The sequence below is a fragment of the Epinephelus lanceolatus genome, chromosome 14 (genome assembly GCF_041903045.1).
Source record: "Epinephelus lanceolatus isolate andai-2023 chromosome 14, ASM4190304v1, whole genome shotgun sequence".
In the NCBI taxonomy this organism is placed as follows: domain Eukaryota; kingdom Metazoa; phylum Chordata; class Actinopteri; order Perciformes; family Serranidae; genus Epinephelus; species Epinephelus lanceolatus.
Genome location: NC_135747.1, coordinates 31,978,419 through 31,996,204, shown reverse-complemented (window position 1 = coordinate 31,996,204; position 17,786 = coordinate 31,978,419). Strand labels below are relative to the sequence as shown.

The 17,786-nt window shown below is 41.7% G+C and overlaps 1 protein-coding gene across 5 annotated transcripts in view; it reads left to right on the top strand.

The window, feature by feature from the left end:
- Nucleotides 1–17,786, top strand: part of nalcn (sodium leak channel, non-selective) — a 115,930-nt gene continuing 98,144 nt past the window's right edge. Inside the window, exons 1-8 of one of the 5 annotated variants that reach the window (XM_078174637.1) lie at nucleotides 81–125; nucleotides 6,439–6,508; nucleotides 6,718–6,779; nucleotides 7,543–7,683; nucleotides 7,778–7,960; nucleotides 11,556–11,639; nucleotides 11,767–11,906; nucleotides 12,012–12,140. In XM_078174637.1, the coding sequence (XP_078030763.1) occupies nucleotides 6,738–6,779; nucleotides 7,543–7,683; nucleotides 7,778–7,960; nucleotides 11,556–11,639; nucleotides 11,767–11,906; nucleotides 12,012–12,140 (719 nt within the window). In that variant the 5' untranslated portion in view covers nucleotides 81–125; nucleotides 6,439–6,508; nucleotides 6,718–6,737. Of the gene's footprint in view, nucleotides 126–6,396; nucleotides 6,509–6,717; nucleotides 6,780–7,542; nucleotides 7,684–7,777; nucleotides 7,961–11,555; nucleotides 11,640–11,766; nucleotides 11,907–12,011; nucleotides 12,141–17,786 lie in introns of all 5 variants that reach the window. The other 4 variants (XM_078174636.1, XM_033617623.2, XM_078174638.1 and 1 more) reach the window with 4 other exon arrangements.

Genomic DNA, 17,786 nt, shown 5'->3' with positions numbered 1-17,786 from the left:
TGTTGATGTGATTGGAACCTGCGCGCGCTCCCGCTCTCTCCCACACGATCCCCCCCAACGCAGCCGGAAAACAGCTGATGTCATGGACAGGACGAGACGCGACAGATAAGGGAAACCCTCCTCTCGTAAGTGCTTCAGTATGTCTTCTTTTACCGCCGCTACACCCGCCGTCGTGTGTGTGTAACCGGACGTCCAGCTGTTGTGCTGTAAGGATGCTACTGACGCTTCGTGCTGCTGCTGCTACACGTTAGCTTGTCGGTGCTCCAGGAAGTGGAGACACTCTCATCCTCCGGTGTAGGCCTTGGTACAATAATGTCGTGTATTTGCTACTCTATCACGTGGCCATGGTGTCACATATCATATTAGCTTGGTTTAGGACCTACGCTCGCACACATTTGTGTTTACCTACCGTGGTTAGCTTGTTTTTTTACCCCATGTAGCACCTTAGCTCTCCTCCGTTTCCATAGTAACCTTGGCTCCGTCGATGTCATTCACTCAGCCTTTAATCTCAGTATGGATATGCATTATAATTGACATACAGTTGTGTAACAGGCATTTTACAGGACGTGGGATCAGTCCTGTGCCACAGCAGCTTGTTGAGTGTTAGTAAGGAGGGGAAGCAGTGTCCCAAAAGGATTTAAGGTTTCCCAGTGAAGCCTGAGAGGCCACAGTGGGTCTGCCATAATGGGCCAGTTGTATCTGAACTGTCCCAGCTCTAGTTTTTAACAATATTAGGGACTGTTCTTTACTTATCAGAAGAGGGGTGTGGCTGAGGTGTGACTTTTATTCTTATTTCGATCCTTCCTGAAGCTACAAATATTTTCCTCCAGCCTCCCAGAAAATGAAAATACATGATCGTCCTTCCACCATAAATTAGTTATTCAATTTTTAAAACTTACACTTTGATGTTTAAAAGACGAAATCCCGAAGTTGAACGAGGCCTAGGTTTTTCCACTCATGTCCTGCCAACCTGGTCTCTCTCTGAAGTCGTCAAAATCCGGCATTTGGGCAGTGATTTACGGTGTCAGACACCAACGAATAAAGGTGTCATTTTACGTTGGCATGATACATGGACGGTTGCTGTTATAGTTTAATGGTGCCTGGCGGCGTCAAAGGGAAAAGTGATGGGACAAGAACCAATGTTAAGGTGCCAAAGTCACCCCAAGTATGCATCTTATGCTTCTGACTTCCTTCACTTTCATCCCTTCCTCGTGTCCTAGCACCTCACAGCAAGGATGTGAGAGATATAGGAAGAAACAGGAGAGCGGAGGAGCTTAAGCTGCCAAATAAGAAATCCTTGGTTCCATAGTGTCAATCTTAAGTGTTGTTAGTCAATTATGACGTGCTGTGCCACATGTAGAGGTGCAGCAGTTACGAATCACGCCACTTGATAAAAGACTAGTATACACCTGTCTTTTCTGAGCCCGGTCTCACTCTGAAGTTGTCGAAATCTGGTGCTTGGGAGGTGACTTGTGGTGTCAGATGCTGACGAATAAAACTGTCCTTTGACATCAGCATGATACGTGGCCCGTTGCTGTTATAGTTTAATGGCCCTCAACGGCATCAGGGGGAAACACAGTGAGACATGAATGAAAGTTAAGGTGGCGAATGTCTGAGTCCAACAATTTGGGTCCAACAAACACAGAATTTCACCCAGGAGAGCAGTGTTCGCATCCTGTAAGATTCTAAAGCCAAACCCTGTTCATTTTTCCTAAACCTAACCACATGCTTTTGTTGCCTAAACCCAACCATTTGTGTTTGTTGTTAAAGAAAAAAATAAATAAATCAATTTGCGGTTTTGTACAAACAGTGCGTTAATCTTGAAAGATACTTATGTAACTGTTAGATTTCCTGTAAAAACAGAAGTGTATTTTGAAAGAAGACAATGCGTAACAGACACGGTGTCCCAGAATGTCAACAACCAACACACCCAGGGTACCTTGCACACCTTATCTGGACCATGTCCATGACCAAACGTCATTATGTGATGAGGTTGGAGTGAGAATGTGTTGGTCCTTCATGCTGTTTAGTTACCGCAAACAATTTGTTTTTGGCCTAATTGTAAATGAGACGTATTTTGATGAAATATCACCATTTTAAGCTTAAATTTGGTTATGTTTTTTTCCTAACTAAAGCATGCGTCCCACACAGTGTGTATAACCATCGGAAATGTGAAAATCCAGTATTAATTCCTGTTGTGACAGTTTATGGCTGTGATAAAAGGTGTAATTCTGGTGACTTTAAAAGGAAACATGCCAAAGGGTTGTTTTCTTTAAAAAAATAGTGGTAAAATAAATAAAATACAGCCATTTACTTTTGTATGCCCCTGCCCTAAGCCAAAATGAAAAACATAACCTCCTCCCAAGCGCTAAAAAGTTATTCAACATGCCAACCCCTTTTTGCACCACTCTTTCCACCCTTCATAAATAATGAACAGTCCCTTACCAAGATAGATTTGGATTTTTCTTCAAGGTATCCCCACAATAGGCCTATTCTTGTGAAGTTACATTTTCATTGAGAAAATATCTATGAAATTTGCTGACAGCACTGACAATCAGTAGTGTAGTGGTAGTTGATGAGGTTGGTGTACTAATACATGTAGGTAGATGGGTAACGGTAGGTTACATAGGAGGGAGTGGATATGCTCCCCTGTATTCCAATGGGCTGATTTACTTTTACCGTCCACAAAAAGAGATAGGTATACTCTGTATACCTGCGTATATCCTCCACACCAACACTGCCAACTGGCCACCTTTTAACATTCAGGAAACAGAATGCTATATGACAACATTTGTCATATATATATATGAAACAAGCATTTGGCTATACCACAGATGGAGGCTAGTAATTGTGGTGAGGATCTTGTTTCTAATTAATAGCTGGGGCTGTTTGACCTACAATAACACTTGTAATACCTCAATATCAACATTTAAATATGTATACTTTTGCAGCTTCTCTAATTAATATTTTGGCGTTTATAATGGATCAAATGCCTAAACGTTGATGTGAAAGTTGTTGCTCATAGTACTGATTTACTGAGAAGTATCACCTAACTGTGGTGCCCCTCTTTATAGCACATTGTAGCATCTTTCAGCTTATTGTTTCGGTTTGATGTCCCACAATTTTACTGTGTTTATTTACTCTCATTGCTTTCATCAGCATCATTTTCAGATGCAGCAGGCTGGTGCTTTGAGCCAAAAAGCTTTTAAACCCACTGTATGTTCCCTGCCCAGCACCAACAAACCAGCTGACCCAGCTGACTAACAACGTTTGCTGTAAACACAGCACTGACACACATATTATCGCTCAGTAAAATTGCAAACAGTTTCCTGTTTACACATCAAGCAGGCCCTGGGCAACTTTAGCATTCATTTGGCGCTGTATATCTGGCCACCTGATGAATATAAACCCAATATTCACTCTCATTGTAGGTCTGTCTGGGTCTACACCAAACCCTGAAGGAAGTATATGCTGCTTTACCTCTTTGGCTATTAAATGCTTCACTGCGTTTACCAGCTAGTTGCTCACTTGTCTGTGTGCTGGGCAGGTAGTGCACAGTGGGTTCACAGAGTCAGAGGGCTTTGTCTGAAACGATCTACCTGCTGCTCCTGGACACAGGTCAATGAGAGCATGAACAATAAAGACACTAAAACAACAGTGTAGAGGGAAACTGTTGAAGTTGTGTGATAACTCTCTCTGTGTTTGTCCCTAGGAGTGCACCTTTTACATAACACTTTAAATTGCCCATAGGTCGGTCTGTCTCTATATCTCAGCTCTGAGATAATCTGCCGACATGTCCAGGGTATACCCCACCTTTTGCCCAGTGTCAGCTGACCTCCTCAGGAGCTGCATGAGTACACAGTTACCTTGGGAATGTATTGATCCTCTCCATAAACCTGAACACCTACGTTATTTGTGACAAATTTGCATAAATGCCTGAACTCCACTCAAGACTACGGCAGAGAAATAAAGAACAGTACAAACGTGCTGCCCACATCAACCAAACTTTTTCTTGTCAGTTGTAATTAAGATCGCACTGCCAGAGTGCAGTCTCCAAGAATAAAACTTGAGCGAAGAAAGTTTGCAGACTTCAACAGATACTCACAGTTACAATTAATCTGCCCAGTGATCGCATCCTGCCCGTGAGGAACATGTCCTCTCTCCAAATGGGAAAGTAATTGCAGTCTTTGCCACCTATACTCCCACATAATAGCACTTAGACCCTGTAATTTTGTTTTCACTCTTCTTCACGTCTCCATCTGCATATGTTAAGTGTAGCAATTACACCGGGAAATTGCTTCTAACTACATGGGGTTTATAGGACGGACAGATTCTTTTCTTGGTAAGAGCAGAAAAGGAAACAGGGGCGATACAGTTGCATTGTTCGGTCTGCGTTCCCATCCTCAAGTGTTTTGTTCTCGTGCTTAGATTCTTAGTCTCTTTATCCTTTTTAAAAAGTGTGCAAAGTTTGTGCACCATTCAGGTTTTGTCACTTTTTAACAAAAACTTCTTTGTTGAATTTCAGTCAGTTACGGACAAGTCCAAAATTGAATTTATTCAAGTCATCTGAGGTTTGATTGAGATGGTAGAATCAACTATACTATTATATATATATTTTTTTTCAATGTGAACGCATACAAATTACAAACCTTTACCTTTGAGCTCCTGATGCAGTGATGCATTTCATCTGGGAATCTGATGTCTGTTCTTTTTCTGATGTTTTTTGTGCCGATGACGTCTACAAACTGAATCTGTTGTTTTGTTTCATCTTTCCAGTGGTATACCTTCACTATCTTACATTATCGAATTATATTTCATGGTTGTTTTTCTTGAAGAATTGGTCTACCCAAATTGCAAAACACTCTTGCATTCCTGTCCAGTCATACAGATAATCTAGCCCCACAGGCATGGAATTGAGATGGACAAATAAGCCTATAACCAAAACTAGAGTTGTTCTGATACCCATACCAGTATTGGAAATGACTTTGGCGTCTACGTGAATCTATGCACCAACCAGATACCATGTAAATTCTAACTAGTTTAAAGTAGTTTTAAGATAAAATGGCCGTTTTCACAGAAATCAATTCTTCTTCTTTGCTGCTCTAAAACAGTAGCTGTCAGCAGAATGTCGATACAGACTCCTATGGGTAAAAAGGCAACATGTACAGTATGCAAGGCCTTAGCTTTCGAAGGGATGGCTCTAGTGTTGCTTCCTGTGAAATTGCGGCTCCAATATACGTCTTTAAAAGGAGCTGTTATCTATTCCTAAGGTTTTTTAACTTTCATGACTGCATGTGATGCCACACAGCTGGTTGAATATCAGCAAAGTTTCCCTGCATCCCTTCACTGGTTCCTGTACAGCAGGGTCGATCTTTGTCTCACTGTTATTGTCATTAAAAAGCAAAAGCAGCATGTGTATACATTCAGTAGGTTATATCTTCAGTAGCTAGCTAGCTAACCCTTCACTTTTCAGGGTTTGATTTTGGTTTTGGAACAGGGAAGAAACGTATATCTTTTTCCAACCTCTCCAGGTAACAAGTATCATTAATACACAACGTGCCCCAGGCACAACATTTAGCTCCAAATCCACAAAACCAGCCTGAAAATGAAGGAAATCTGAAGGGACTGCATTAGAGTCAGTGGAGCACAGCTGTGCTGTTGTCAGACCTAGTCTGGGGCCATTTAGTGGCCGTTTTGGTAAGGAACCAGAACCAGGGCCAGAGAGACAGGATCCGGAATTCGATGGATGCGCCTTTCCGTCAAAATAAAAGCACCAAGCTCATAAAAATGCGGTGAAATTTTTTAATTTATATAATAATTTAAAAATTATAATTTACAAGAAAAGCCCCAAGCCATTAAGTTAACCTTTTTCTTTTTATTGTAAATCGATGGTGCACCAGAATTTAAAGTTTTACTTTGGTGAACACTTTTACTTTGGTGAATTTGGTGAATTCCATACCCGCTCTGTAGACCGGAACCAGAATCCAGACAAAATTGAGAGTGAATGGAAACCAGGCTTTTCGCCGTACGTGAAGAGCCTGGTGACGCGAGGCTAGTTAGACCCTGATCTGAGCAGTTTGTGTCTGGGGGCGGGACTTAGGGAAGGGTCGCTTAAATGATTAAAGAAAGTTGTATGTCATTCATTGTCTGTATGTATATTGGGATCAGGAATTGTTATCTGGAAGGAAAAATGGTATCAGAACATCTCTAACCAAAACTATCAGCCTGGCTACATGTTATTGGATGTTAGAGAAACTGTTGTTGTGTAAGTTGGGTGGACCAAATGAATTGCATAGATCATGTGCTGTAGCTGCACCTTGCAGCACTTGTGAATATGTTCTCTCACCCCTCTTTACTGCTCTTATGACTGCTACCATTCACTGACTGCTGCCACAGGACCTCCAGGCCTTTAGGACATTCTCCTTTTTGCACCTCTAGTCTCTCTCTCTGGTTGGTCTCTCCACCCCTCTGTGACCTGGGGATGAACGCACCAATGAGGAGCCTCACAGTGAGTCCCCCTGGTCCCTCCTCCACCCCATCCTCTTCTTCCACAACACCTCAGTCAGTCACTCACTCACTCACAGAGTGTGTCGCATATATGCCTTGATGTCAGACGTGGTGGGCATTCCTGTCTCTATGAGCGTACTGTAGATGTGGGTAGTGTACTGTACACCATATAAGCCATGATGTTGACTAACTGTTGTGTGTTATTTACAGGGTATGCCTGATCGCATGTTATGTGCAGTGCTGGAGCAATTTCAGCTTTACTTTTCCCTTTGGTATGTGCGCTTTGTCTCCATTCAGAGTGTCATTTCTTCTTGTGTTCTTATGTTGAAACGGCCTGTACACTTTTTCTTTTCCTGCATACACACACAAACATACACTAACACAGACATGGGCAGGTAACACCAACGCACAAGTCCTCACACTGTACAGTAGGTTGAGCAGCTTAATCTACTGGCGCCTTGGTGTTCAGTACAATGAAGATCATGTATGATCTTTCCAAATGGTAAGTTACTGGAGCTGTTCCAATGTGAATACACTCGTCCCTGTGTTCCATGTGTGCTGCGTTGTGTATCACGGTGGCCATTCAACAATGCAACACATGTTTAATTTTAAAGTACACCTCTGTTCTGGCAATTCAAGTCAGGGTGGTTTATTTTGCTGAATATACATCACAGTAAACTAAACCTAATGCTACATGTAATGACATAGAAGCCACTATTGATACACAGCTTATTAGAAACATTAATGCTATATTTAAATATACGGTTAACCCAAGCTTTGTCCAGTTTCTCATCTTTGAAGAGGTGCACTGGTATTTTTATAGTCCGTTACTGTTAATGTGGCCATCTATGCCAAGCCAAGTGCCTCTGGGCTGCATTAAGTACACTTAAAATTAATCAATTTAGATTATAATCCACATTATTGGAGCTACAAGAGAAGGTACTGCCACTGCCCAGACTTGGATGCAGCCAGCGTGTTCTCCTGTTCCTCATTTAGCTTTGTTCACTGTTTGGTTCGCCTCCCTCTCTCTGTCAGATCCACTCTCTGTATAGCACGGCAAGCCCCAGCATGCTAAAGAGGAAACAGAGCTCACGGGTCGAGGCCCAGCCCATGACCGACTTTGGGCCGGATGAGACCCTCACGGACAGCGCCGACATCTTCTGGATCAACAAACCAGTGAGTGTACTGGTGGTGGGGTCAGCCTATCACAATGTTATCTGTGGTCTGTCATACCAGATATTTTATTTCTCCTTTTGTTGTCTTCCTTCAGTGGGTGCACTCCCTGCTGCGGGCCTGTGCCATCATCAGTGTCATCTCCGTGTGTATGAACACCCCCAAGACATTCGAGCATTACCCTCCGTTGCAGTATGTGACGTTCACGCTGGACACGCTGCTCATGTTCCTCTACACCGCCGAGATGATCGCCAAGATGCACATCAGAGGAATCATCAAGGTAGCTACTGACAGAGTCACATGGTTACTGGATGCACTTGTATTTGTGTGTTAGCGCTGGTGTTACTTTTAATAACCTGATGTCTGAGACTTTGAACATCCCCTCCATGTTGAGTTTCAGATGCTTCTATCAGGGCGGAGACTTTGCCTTCCTAAATGCAGCACAAAGCGTTATAGATCGTCCTTTGTGATGTCTGCAATTGCTTATCTTATCCGGCAGTGACCATTAATGTCCATGATTTATCCCTAACACTGTGTGATACTGTATATGCGTGTTATGTATTGCACTCTCATGACTCATGTACTCATGACTACTGTCTGTATCTCAAATGGCCAGTCACGGACAGTAACCACTTACCTTACCTTACCTTACCAAACCATACCTTACCTTACCTTACCTTAACAAATTCAGATGAAACTTCATAGAAATGTTATAGGGCATTGAGCTGGTTAGCTTAAAGGAATACTTCACTCCCCAAATGACCATTTGTGTATCCATTACTTGCGTTGTGTTACATTAAATTTGTGGGGAAAACTTTTTTTGATGGACAAAGAATCCAAAAATGGAGAAAGGTCTTGATGAAATGAAGAAATAGGCAACTCCGTTTAACAACAGCGGAACTATATCAAAACATCTGTTTACAAACTCTCACACAACTCACACAGTATAATCCAAGTCTTATTTATCCAGTCATGCGCTCAGTACTTCCCGCACACACAGCCCTTTCCAGGGGCGTCATGCAACCCCAAAATGTGAGGGGGCACAGTGGATTGGGTTTGTGCGCTATGCGCGCGCACAAGTTTTTTTGGGGGATGCCCTCAAATCACTTATTTTGGGCCCCTGCTGCACAAAGCCTTGTAGTTGTACTCTTTCGCATCTATTTCCGGAACGGAAAATAAGAGCGACGTAATTCTTTTTTTAATGAAAGCAGGACACTTCAGCCTTTACATCGATCCCATCTGTGTGTTTATAGCTTACCCGGAAGCCTAGATGTCAAGCCGGTAAGATCGGCTGTCTCTGTTGCCGTGTGTGATCACTACTAACAGGAAATCTTCCCTAAATCCTAATAAATAATGCGTAAATTACCATTTATGCATTTTATGCAAGTTACGGCCACTAAATGGGCCTGAGATGAAGGAGATTATTTAGAATACATTTCACTCAGTATGACCACTGATCATAGCTAGATGGTAAAATAATAAGTAAGGTAAAGTAAGTAAAATAAAATTGGTTGAAAAAAAAAAAAATCATCCCTCAAATCTGAGGGGGCACGTGCCCCCTCGGTTTCTATTGACGTGACGCGTCTGGCCCTTTCCTACAGGGAACTAAGAATTTAAAACCAGTGTCCTCTCTTCAAAGCCAGGCTCCATTACCAAAAACTGATTTTACCTCACAGAACACAGGAGCTGCTGGTCTATCACTGCCTTAATACGTTTGTTTGTTTGTGTCATTGTGTGACTCTGGTGTTTTAAAGGGTTAATCCAGTTCAAGAAAGTCACACAATAATGCAACACACTACAGATCAAGGCAGCGGTAGCAGCAGCTCCTGTGTTCAGTGAGGTAACATTACTGTTTTTGTCAATGGAGTCTGGCACTGAAGAGAGCACAGGGAAAGTTTCACTTTCTGGTCAGAAAGAGCTGTCTGTTTGGGAAACACTGAGCATATGACTGGACAAATGAGCCTTGGATTATATTTCACGAGTTGTGTGAGAGTTTGTAAACTAAAACGCGGACCCCTATGACTTCAATTCATTAAGAATTCTTTGTTTTTGGATTCTTCGTTCACAAGAAAAATGCGAGAAAAACTATGTATGGTCATTTCACCTAGGGGTGGGAATCACCAGAGGCCCCACGATACGATATTATCACGATACGCAAGTCACGATACAGTATTTTTTTCACGATTTTAAACATGTTGCGATATGAGTATTGCAATACATTGCAATATTTTGTGAGATGTTATCTTTTATCAACTGCAAAGGAAAACTTTGTAAACATCAAGGGTTTTATCTAATAAGATGAAGTTTTTAGTCTTTTAATGTTACTTCAGTCATTTTTATTGCACCAATATGTATCTAGTAAACTGAAAAAGCAACTGATTTTATTATTGTAATATGATACAAAAGGTTGAATTTGTATTTGTATTATTAATAATTTAATGATAGGACACTTGACATCCATGTAACGATACAATATTGCCACACAAAAATATTGTGATACTATGCTGTATTGATTTTTTTCCCCTTCCCCTACTATCACCAGAAGAGAGTGGAGGCGAAACTCCTGTTACCAGTCAAACAATAAAGCACTAAAGTACTCATTTTCAGTTTAGCCTGCTTTGCCAGTTCTTGCTGAATGTAGTAGGATGAAGGTAACAGCCACAAACAATTAGAGACCTGACTGACCACATGTTGGTCCATCAGCTTTTTGTGTTGCATCAGAGTTGCAGTCACGCCTTTACTAGTCGCATTGAGCTGCAAATTCAGATGAATCAACACAATTCAAATCGGAGGTAGACAGATAATGTTCTATAGAAGTGTCCAGGAACAGACAGCTGGCAGATGAAAGGCCCATAATTACTGCCATAAAAAGTGTGGACAGCTTAATTGGCAAATCAAGGATAACAAGCAGGGAGGCACCGGAGGACAGAGAATAAGAATCACCAGTGCAGGAAAACAGCATCAAAACTGGAACATTCCTCCTTCTTCTTCTTTCTCTTATTTTCCCTTTGTAGTTCTTAAAAGCAGATAAAAAAAACATCTGTATCTGTAAAATGGGAAGGTATTTTTGTCTCGCTTATTTTCTGTGCCTGTCAAGTAAAATCCAACTTGTACAAATGATGAATCACACATTTGGATTTCTAAATTTATTCCACACGTCTATAACCTTATTGATTGACACTTGGAAGTTGTATTTTGCAGCTAGCTGATGAAAGTGCCGGCACAAAACAAACGATCCACACAGCGTGATAAAGTAATTGCATGCTTTTATGCTTGTCAGTGTGTAATCAAACATGGTCTTATCTGTGAAGTGTCTCCGAACACACCCTCCTATTTGCAGCCTTTCTTCCTGTACAAGCCTGACCCCCCTAAGAGCTTCTTACAGGCTCTGTCTCTCTGTAAGTGGTAATTAAGTATGCCCGTTTTTGCTGGCCCCATGACATTTCAGTTCGTTCACACTTCAGGGGCTTAATCATTTTTTGTCTTATCATGTCGAAAACAAGGCTGTTTGAATATCGTGGTCAGTCCGTCAAAACAGGCACTTTCATTTTTGTGTTTGTTTGTTTCTTTCCATTACTTTTTCAACACAAAGGCTTTCTATCACAATAAAAGCTTTCTCCGTCAGATTTTCAGAAGGTGACGGTTGGCACTTGATATGGGCAATTTTCAGAACCATAAAGACTGGCATTATTAAAGCCTCAAAACATCACAGGATGTCTTGTAGTTGTTAGAATACATCAGCTTTCATGAAAAGTATGGCCTTGGATAATGACGATGTTTGTTTATTCATGTTCATATTTTTTGCTCTTCCAATTACTCTCTCGTGTTTTTGCCTTTCATTGACATCCGCTCTTTCTCCGTGTCTCTCCGCACAGGGGGAAAACTCCTATGTGAAGGATCGCTGGTGTATGTTTGATGGCTTCATGGTGTTTTTCATCTGGGTGTCCCTGGTGCTGCAGGTACGTTGCAGCATTTATAATTATTGCCATTTTTTTCCTGCAAGTGCTTGTACAGCTTGACGTGAGGCAATTAATTGTGGTAGCTGTTTTTTTTTGCCTAATAATAATCAATTTCTCGTTGTTTTAGGTGTTTGAAATAGCAGAGCTTGTGGATCAGATGTCTCCATGGGGAATGCTGAGAATCCCCCGAGCGCTCATTATGATCCGGGCCTTCAGGATCTACTTCCGCTTCGAGCTTCCTCGCTCCCGCATCACTAACATACTGAAGTAGGAAACTGTCTTCTGTCACTGTTTTCTCCACAATTAAATGGATAGTCGTACATAAACAAAATACACACAAAATATGCCTTTCTTTACTCTTGTGCTTTGCAGGCGATCTGGAGAACAGATCTGGAGTGTCTCCATCTTCTTGCTGTTTTTTCTCCTGCTCTATGGAATCCTGGGTGTTCAGATGTTCGGGACCTTCAACCATCACTGCGTCACTAACGATACACAGAAAGGGTAAGAACCAAGAATGAAGAAGTGTGACTTTGGCAACTTCACTAAACTCATCATTTAGTGTTTTAAAGGCGCTCTATGTAAGAATGTGGCCAAAACGGTTACTGCACTCTCTCTCGCGAGTCGTGTCCGCCCCCCCCTTCCCTACAGATTCCAGGTTGCTGCTCTGTGCTGAATTGCTGCGTTGTGCTCCGGCGTCTGGCATCTGGCAATATCTGTTGCGGAGGGCTCTGGAGTGCTGCAGCTGAGACAGAGCCGGAACGCAGCACAGCTGCAGCCGGTGGAAACACACACATTAACTAGAACTGAATCCTATTGGCTCCGCTGCCGGCCAACACGCATCTGGTGGAAATTGGGGGTGATTTGTTTGCCCACGGGCGGCTGCCGTGGCAAGGCCGCGTCACCGCGTCCTTGATCTTCAGTTTTCCAGCGGACCGTTTGAGCAAGTCCGGCTTCTCTGCTGCTAACGCTGCTGCCGGGATACAGCGGAGGAGGACCCGGCTGCTAAAGCTATGTACGGGGACACTGCTAATGCTGCTTGCCGTGCTGCTAATGTTTGTTTCTCAAAAACATCAGTCGGGTCGATGACCCACCTGCACATGGGCTACAATATATGATCGAAAATGAATAACAGTTGAAAGTATTCGAAATGTCTATCCCCGTCTAGCTATGATGCTAGTTCGCCAACTTTGAGTTTTGTCTTGGCGTTTTTGGGAATCATAACGAGGTCGTTTGTGTTTAGTCGCACCGTCAGCCATTGTAGGTCAGTCGTAACGGTAACTGATACTGAGACTCTACTGACTGCGTGACTGGTAGACGGCTGTGGGTGGCGCAACAGGCCAAAACACATAAACATGATTTGCAGACCGTAATTTTTTTTTTTAATGCGAATATTCTGGCTGTACTGTTGTTGTCTGTGAGATCAGTATGTTATATGAACATTATTCCTTAGTCTCTGTGACATATTAGGAGGATTTTACGACTATTTGCTTTAGATTTCTTACATATAGCTCCTTTAATGAACACCTTTAAATACCTGTGACAGAGGCTGTGTTGCTTTAATCGAGGTGATACATTTTATGTTTACTGAGGCGATAATGGTTAATGAAGTAGTTTTAAGAAGCTAGAAGATATATACTGTACATTGAGTGTTTCTCTTATTACAGTATACTGACTGGGGCCAACACTAAGTGCAAACATCAAAACAAAGCACCATTGTTACACTCCTTAGGTGCAGATGTACATGAGCCTGAATGCATCCAGCCAGACATTTAATCTTTGCATAACAGACTATAGAAGCAACAGTAATTCTCCAGTAAGTAAATTTGATTGCGACATAAATAGCCTATGAATACAGCTACTTAAACACACATAATAAACTGTAGTGTCTCTCATCAGTGTTGATGAGTTGTTCCTGCAGGCGTTGTGCTCTCAAGTACTGCTGCTCGATATGGCAAAAATATAACTGTTTGAAGAGGATCCTAATAATGACTAGAGCCTGTGGGATAATTTGTCAAAGTTTAAATGAGAGTTTATTAACATATAAAATAGAATGACATACACATGTAACTGTGCGACCATGGCTTGGTTTGCAATATATTCTGTGATAAAAAAATGTAACATTTAAAGGGAAACTGTGTTTTTTTTAACTGACCCTTATTTTCACATGTTTTTGTATCTAAGTGACAAATGGAGACAACGATTTTTTCATCCAGCGTTGAACGAGACTGCTCCAGCTGCAGTGGTGAAAAAGGCTGCAGTATAATCCCAGTGGGCAACTGTGAATTGTCAATTTACATCTGCTTAAAGTGCTTGTTTTTGCCACTGACAGGCTCAGATTGTTATTTTAAGTGTCATTATGGAAAAGAACTTACAGTAAAATGAAACATTTTTTCTTACCTTTTGCTGATACGGTGTGTTTGGTAGGTGTGTAACCAAGTGTTACTTAAGGAGAAGTCTTGTTTTGAAACCTCTTTCTACATTGTCGAATCAGATAAATGTTCAGCCATTACATGGAACATTTTTTAGATAACACTAAGCTGCTCTACTCTCGAAAGGAGGCTGTACACATGCTGCGTCTTTTACTGCCTGGAAAACACGAGGTCAGGCGTTGGGTGCCAGTCTTGTGCCTTTTCTGTGCCGGCTTTCAAGAGCATGGCACCAGGTTGTGCCTGAGTTTGTAAGCAACCTTAACAAGCATAGCCTATTTACCTGAAATCCTGAGTGCAAAGCTTCGTCTAGGCACTGTTTTTGTGTAGGCCTATTGTCCGTGGGGCAGATGAAAAGCTCTGGCAGCCCTGCACTAAAATGAACTGATTGGCATATTTATCCCAGACTGATATTAACGAATGAAAGGAAAGATATCTGTTGGCTTTGATTGGTTGGTCCTTGCGCACTGCTGCATTCCAAAAATGGAACTGTGTTTGTCTTAGGGCGCAGCCGTTGCACACTGAAAAATGAGCACTCAGGAACGTGTGCGCGCCAAGATGGCATCGCTCTGGCATTTGAGTGTGCCTACCGCATGCCTACGATAAAAACAATGAATTTGTGGCGCAAAAAACGCGGCATGTGTTCGGCCCCCTAACATTTCCACTGTTGTTTTTCCTGCAACAAGTTTCCTCTCATGAGATTTCAGAACGATACTTTGTCTTGAGCGAGACTCTGTCACAATTACAAACAGACAACCGAAAGGTATAGGAAAACATTTCATATCTCTGTAGGGTCCTTTATGTAATGTTGTCAGACACTTATAATAACAATCGGAGCCTGTCAGTGGCAAAAACAGCACTTTTAGTGGACGTAACTTGACGGTGCACAATTGCCTGTCAGGATTACATGCAGCCTGTTTCACCACTGCAGCTGCTGAGGTGTCTGTTTATACTGGACTAATTTTAAGAAAACTGTTGTCTCCATTAGTCACTTAGACACAAAAACATGGGAAAATAGTGTCCAGGTTAAAAAAACTAGAAGTTTCCCTTTAACTTAGCAAACAGGCTTCATCTGCCTTAACAAAACAATACAAGTTAGCTTGCCAGGATGCTCATTCTTCAGGTGATAGAAAAGATTTGTTGGCACTTGATTGGCACCGAGTGACATCATGTTTGCAGACCGTCTTAATCTGCACTTCGTCACTTTGAAATACCCAAACCACATCCATGTAATTGATGTTGTGTTGCCTTTTTGTCAGTAATTTCCTCAGCATTAGGGGATAATGTAAGTTCATCTTAAGCACTGTGGCATATACAGTAAGAGAGGCAGCACACTGACTGGCTGTGGTTGGGTTTATTTCTGCTGTGTGACAGTCTGTCAGATCTAGCTATATCGGGTAAAAGTGTCCAAAGCTCATTGTCGTTATCAACATAAATTTCATCGTGATCCTCTATCAAGATCGTTAGGAGACCACTCGCGTGTTACTTGTGAGTTTTGGAAGATGCTTTGCAGAGGTGGTACAGTAGCTTGTTTTACAGTCTGTGAAACAGGGCTCAGCACAATCTAGATGTCTCATTAAAAGATTTAACACTTTAAAGAGACACACTCCGTTTGTATTGAATGCATTATACCCAGCTCCCATATTCCATATAAAATTTATATTGCACTGTATTATATATACTTTTGGGCTTTACTGTTTCCATTTCATTGCTTACCTTTTCATATCACACAACCGTTTGTTTCAGCTTAAATAGAAAGTGTACAGTTGTGCTTTTATTGGCCTGTCACTGCTATACCTAAGTTATTTTTGTTTCATGACAGTTAAAATCCACATCATTCTGCAACAACTGCTTTAACTAAATCTATTTCATGAATAATCTCTTTACTGGTGTGTTGTTTACAGCACCGGGATTTATCAAAGTTTCTAACGGAGATAGAACTTGGTCCTGTTTTTAAATAAGCATGTTAGGAGAATGAATATTATACGTATTGATAATAAAAGAAAAGACTTGATGGGGAATATCTAACGTCAAACCTATGTCAGTCCGGTGCTTGACGCATTACACTCTGCTTTTTGTGGACCAGCTGTTAACAGGATTGCAACTGTGTCTTCCTTTGAAAACAATTTCCTTCCTCTGCACGATGCTTTGTTAGTACACTTAGTGTGAAACCTCAGTTGCAGAGTCGATGATAATTGAAAGTTCATACAGCGTGGTAAATAAAAACTTGTGTGCTGCTTACGCCACATTGTGACATCCTGCTTTAATGAATTACCACAGAGCGAACCAATGATGGGTCAGCCTGATCCGTCAGTAGCTGTCACCTGCTGAGCTGAGTCTGACAGATCCTGACAGCATCTCATCTTTTGTGATCAGTTTGGTGTGACTGTCTGAGCAGTAGTCTCGCACATTAAATTGGCTTTTTTTTAATGGCGCAACACTTCCAAACAAATTTCTTTCCATGTCCAAATCTTAGGAGCTTGTTTTATTTTAAATGAATTACAGCAATGAAGACGGAACATAGGTAGAAGCTCAACACTTGAATGCTTTATTGACTTTGGACATTGGTGATCAGCATATTCCTACAGCAGGAAACACAGCAACTTGTGGAAGGTGGGACATATAGTCATTCATTCATTTTCCATAACCACTTATCATGTTAGGGGTCGCAGGGGGGCTGGAGCCTATTCCAGCTGACATCAGGTGAGAGCTGGGTTTACATAGAGATAGACAACTCATCTGTTGGCAATGTAGAGTCACCAATTAACCTGCGTGTCTTTGGACTGTGGGAGGAAGCCGGAGTACCCTGAGAAAACCCATGATGACACGGGGAGAACATGCAAACGCTGCTCAAAAGGGCTTCCCCACCCTGGGTTCGAACCAGGAACTCTCTTGCTGTGAGGTGAGAGTACTGCCACTGCGTCACCATGCTGCCATCATATAGTCATGTTCTTCGATAAAAAAAAGGCATTTTGGGACAAAATTAGAAAAATAAAAAAATGAATATATATATATATATATATATATATATATATACAGTACAGGCCAAAAGTTTGGACACACCTTCTCATTCAATGCGTTTTCTTTATTTTCATGACTATTTACATTGTAGATTCTCACTGAAGGCATCAAAACTATGAATGAACACATGTGGAGTTATGTACTTAACAAAAAAAAGGTGAAATAACTGAAAACATGTTTTATATTCTAGTTTCTTCAAAATAGCCACCCTTTGCTCTGATTACTGCTTTGCACACTCTTGGCATTCTCTCGATGAGCTTCAAGAGGTAGTCACCTGAAATGGTTTCCACTTCACAGGTGTGCCTTATCAGGGTTAATTAGTGGAATTTCTTGCTTTATCAATGGGGTTGGGACCATCAGTTGTGTTGTGCAGAAGTCAGGTTAATACACAGCCGACAGCCCTATTGGACAACTGTTAAAATTCATATTATGGCAAGAACCAATCAGCTAACTAAAGAAAAACGAGTGGCCATCATTACTTTAAGAAATGAAGGTCAGTCAGTCCGGAAAACTGCAAAAACTGGTCTCCCAGTTGAATCGCAAAAACCATCAAGCGCTACAACGAAACTGGCACACATGAGGACCGACCCAGGAAAGTAAGACCAAGAGTCACCTCTGCTTCTGAGGATAAGTTCATCCGAGTCACCAGCCTCAGAAATCGCAAGTTAACAGCAGCTCAGATCAGAGACCAGATGAATGC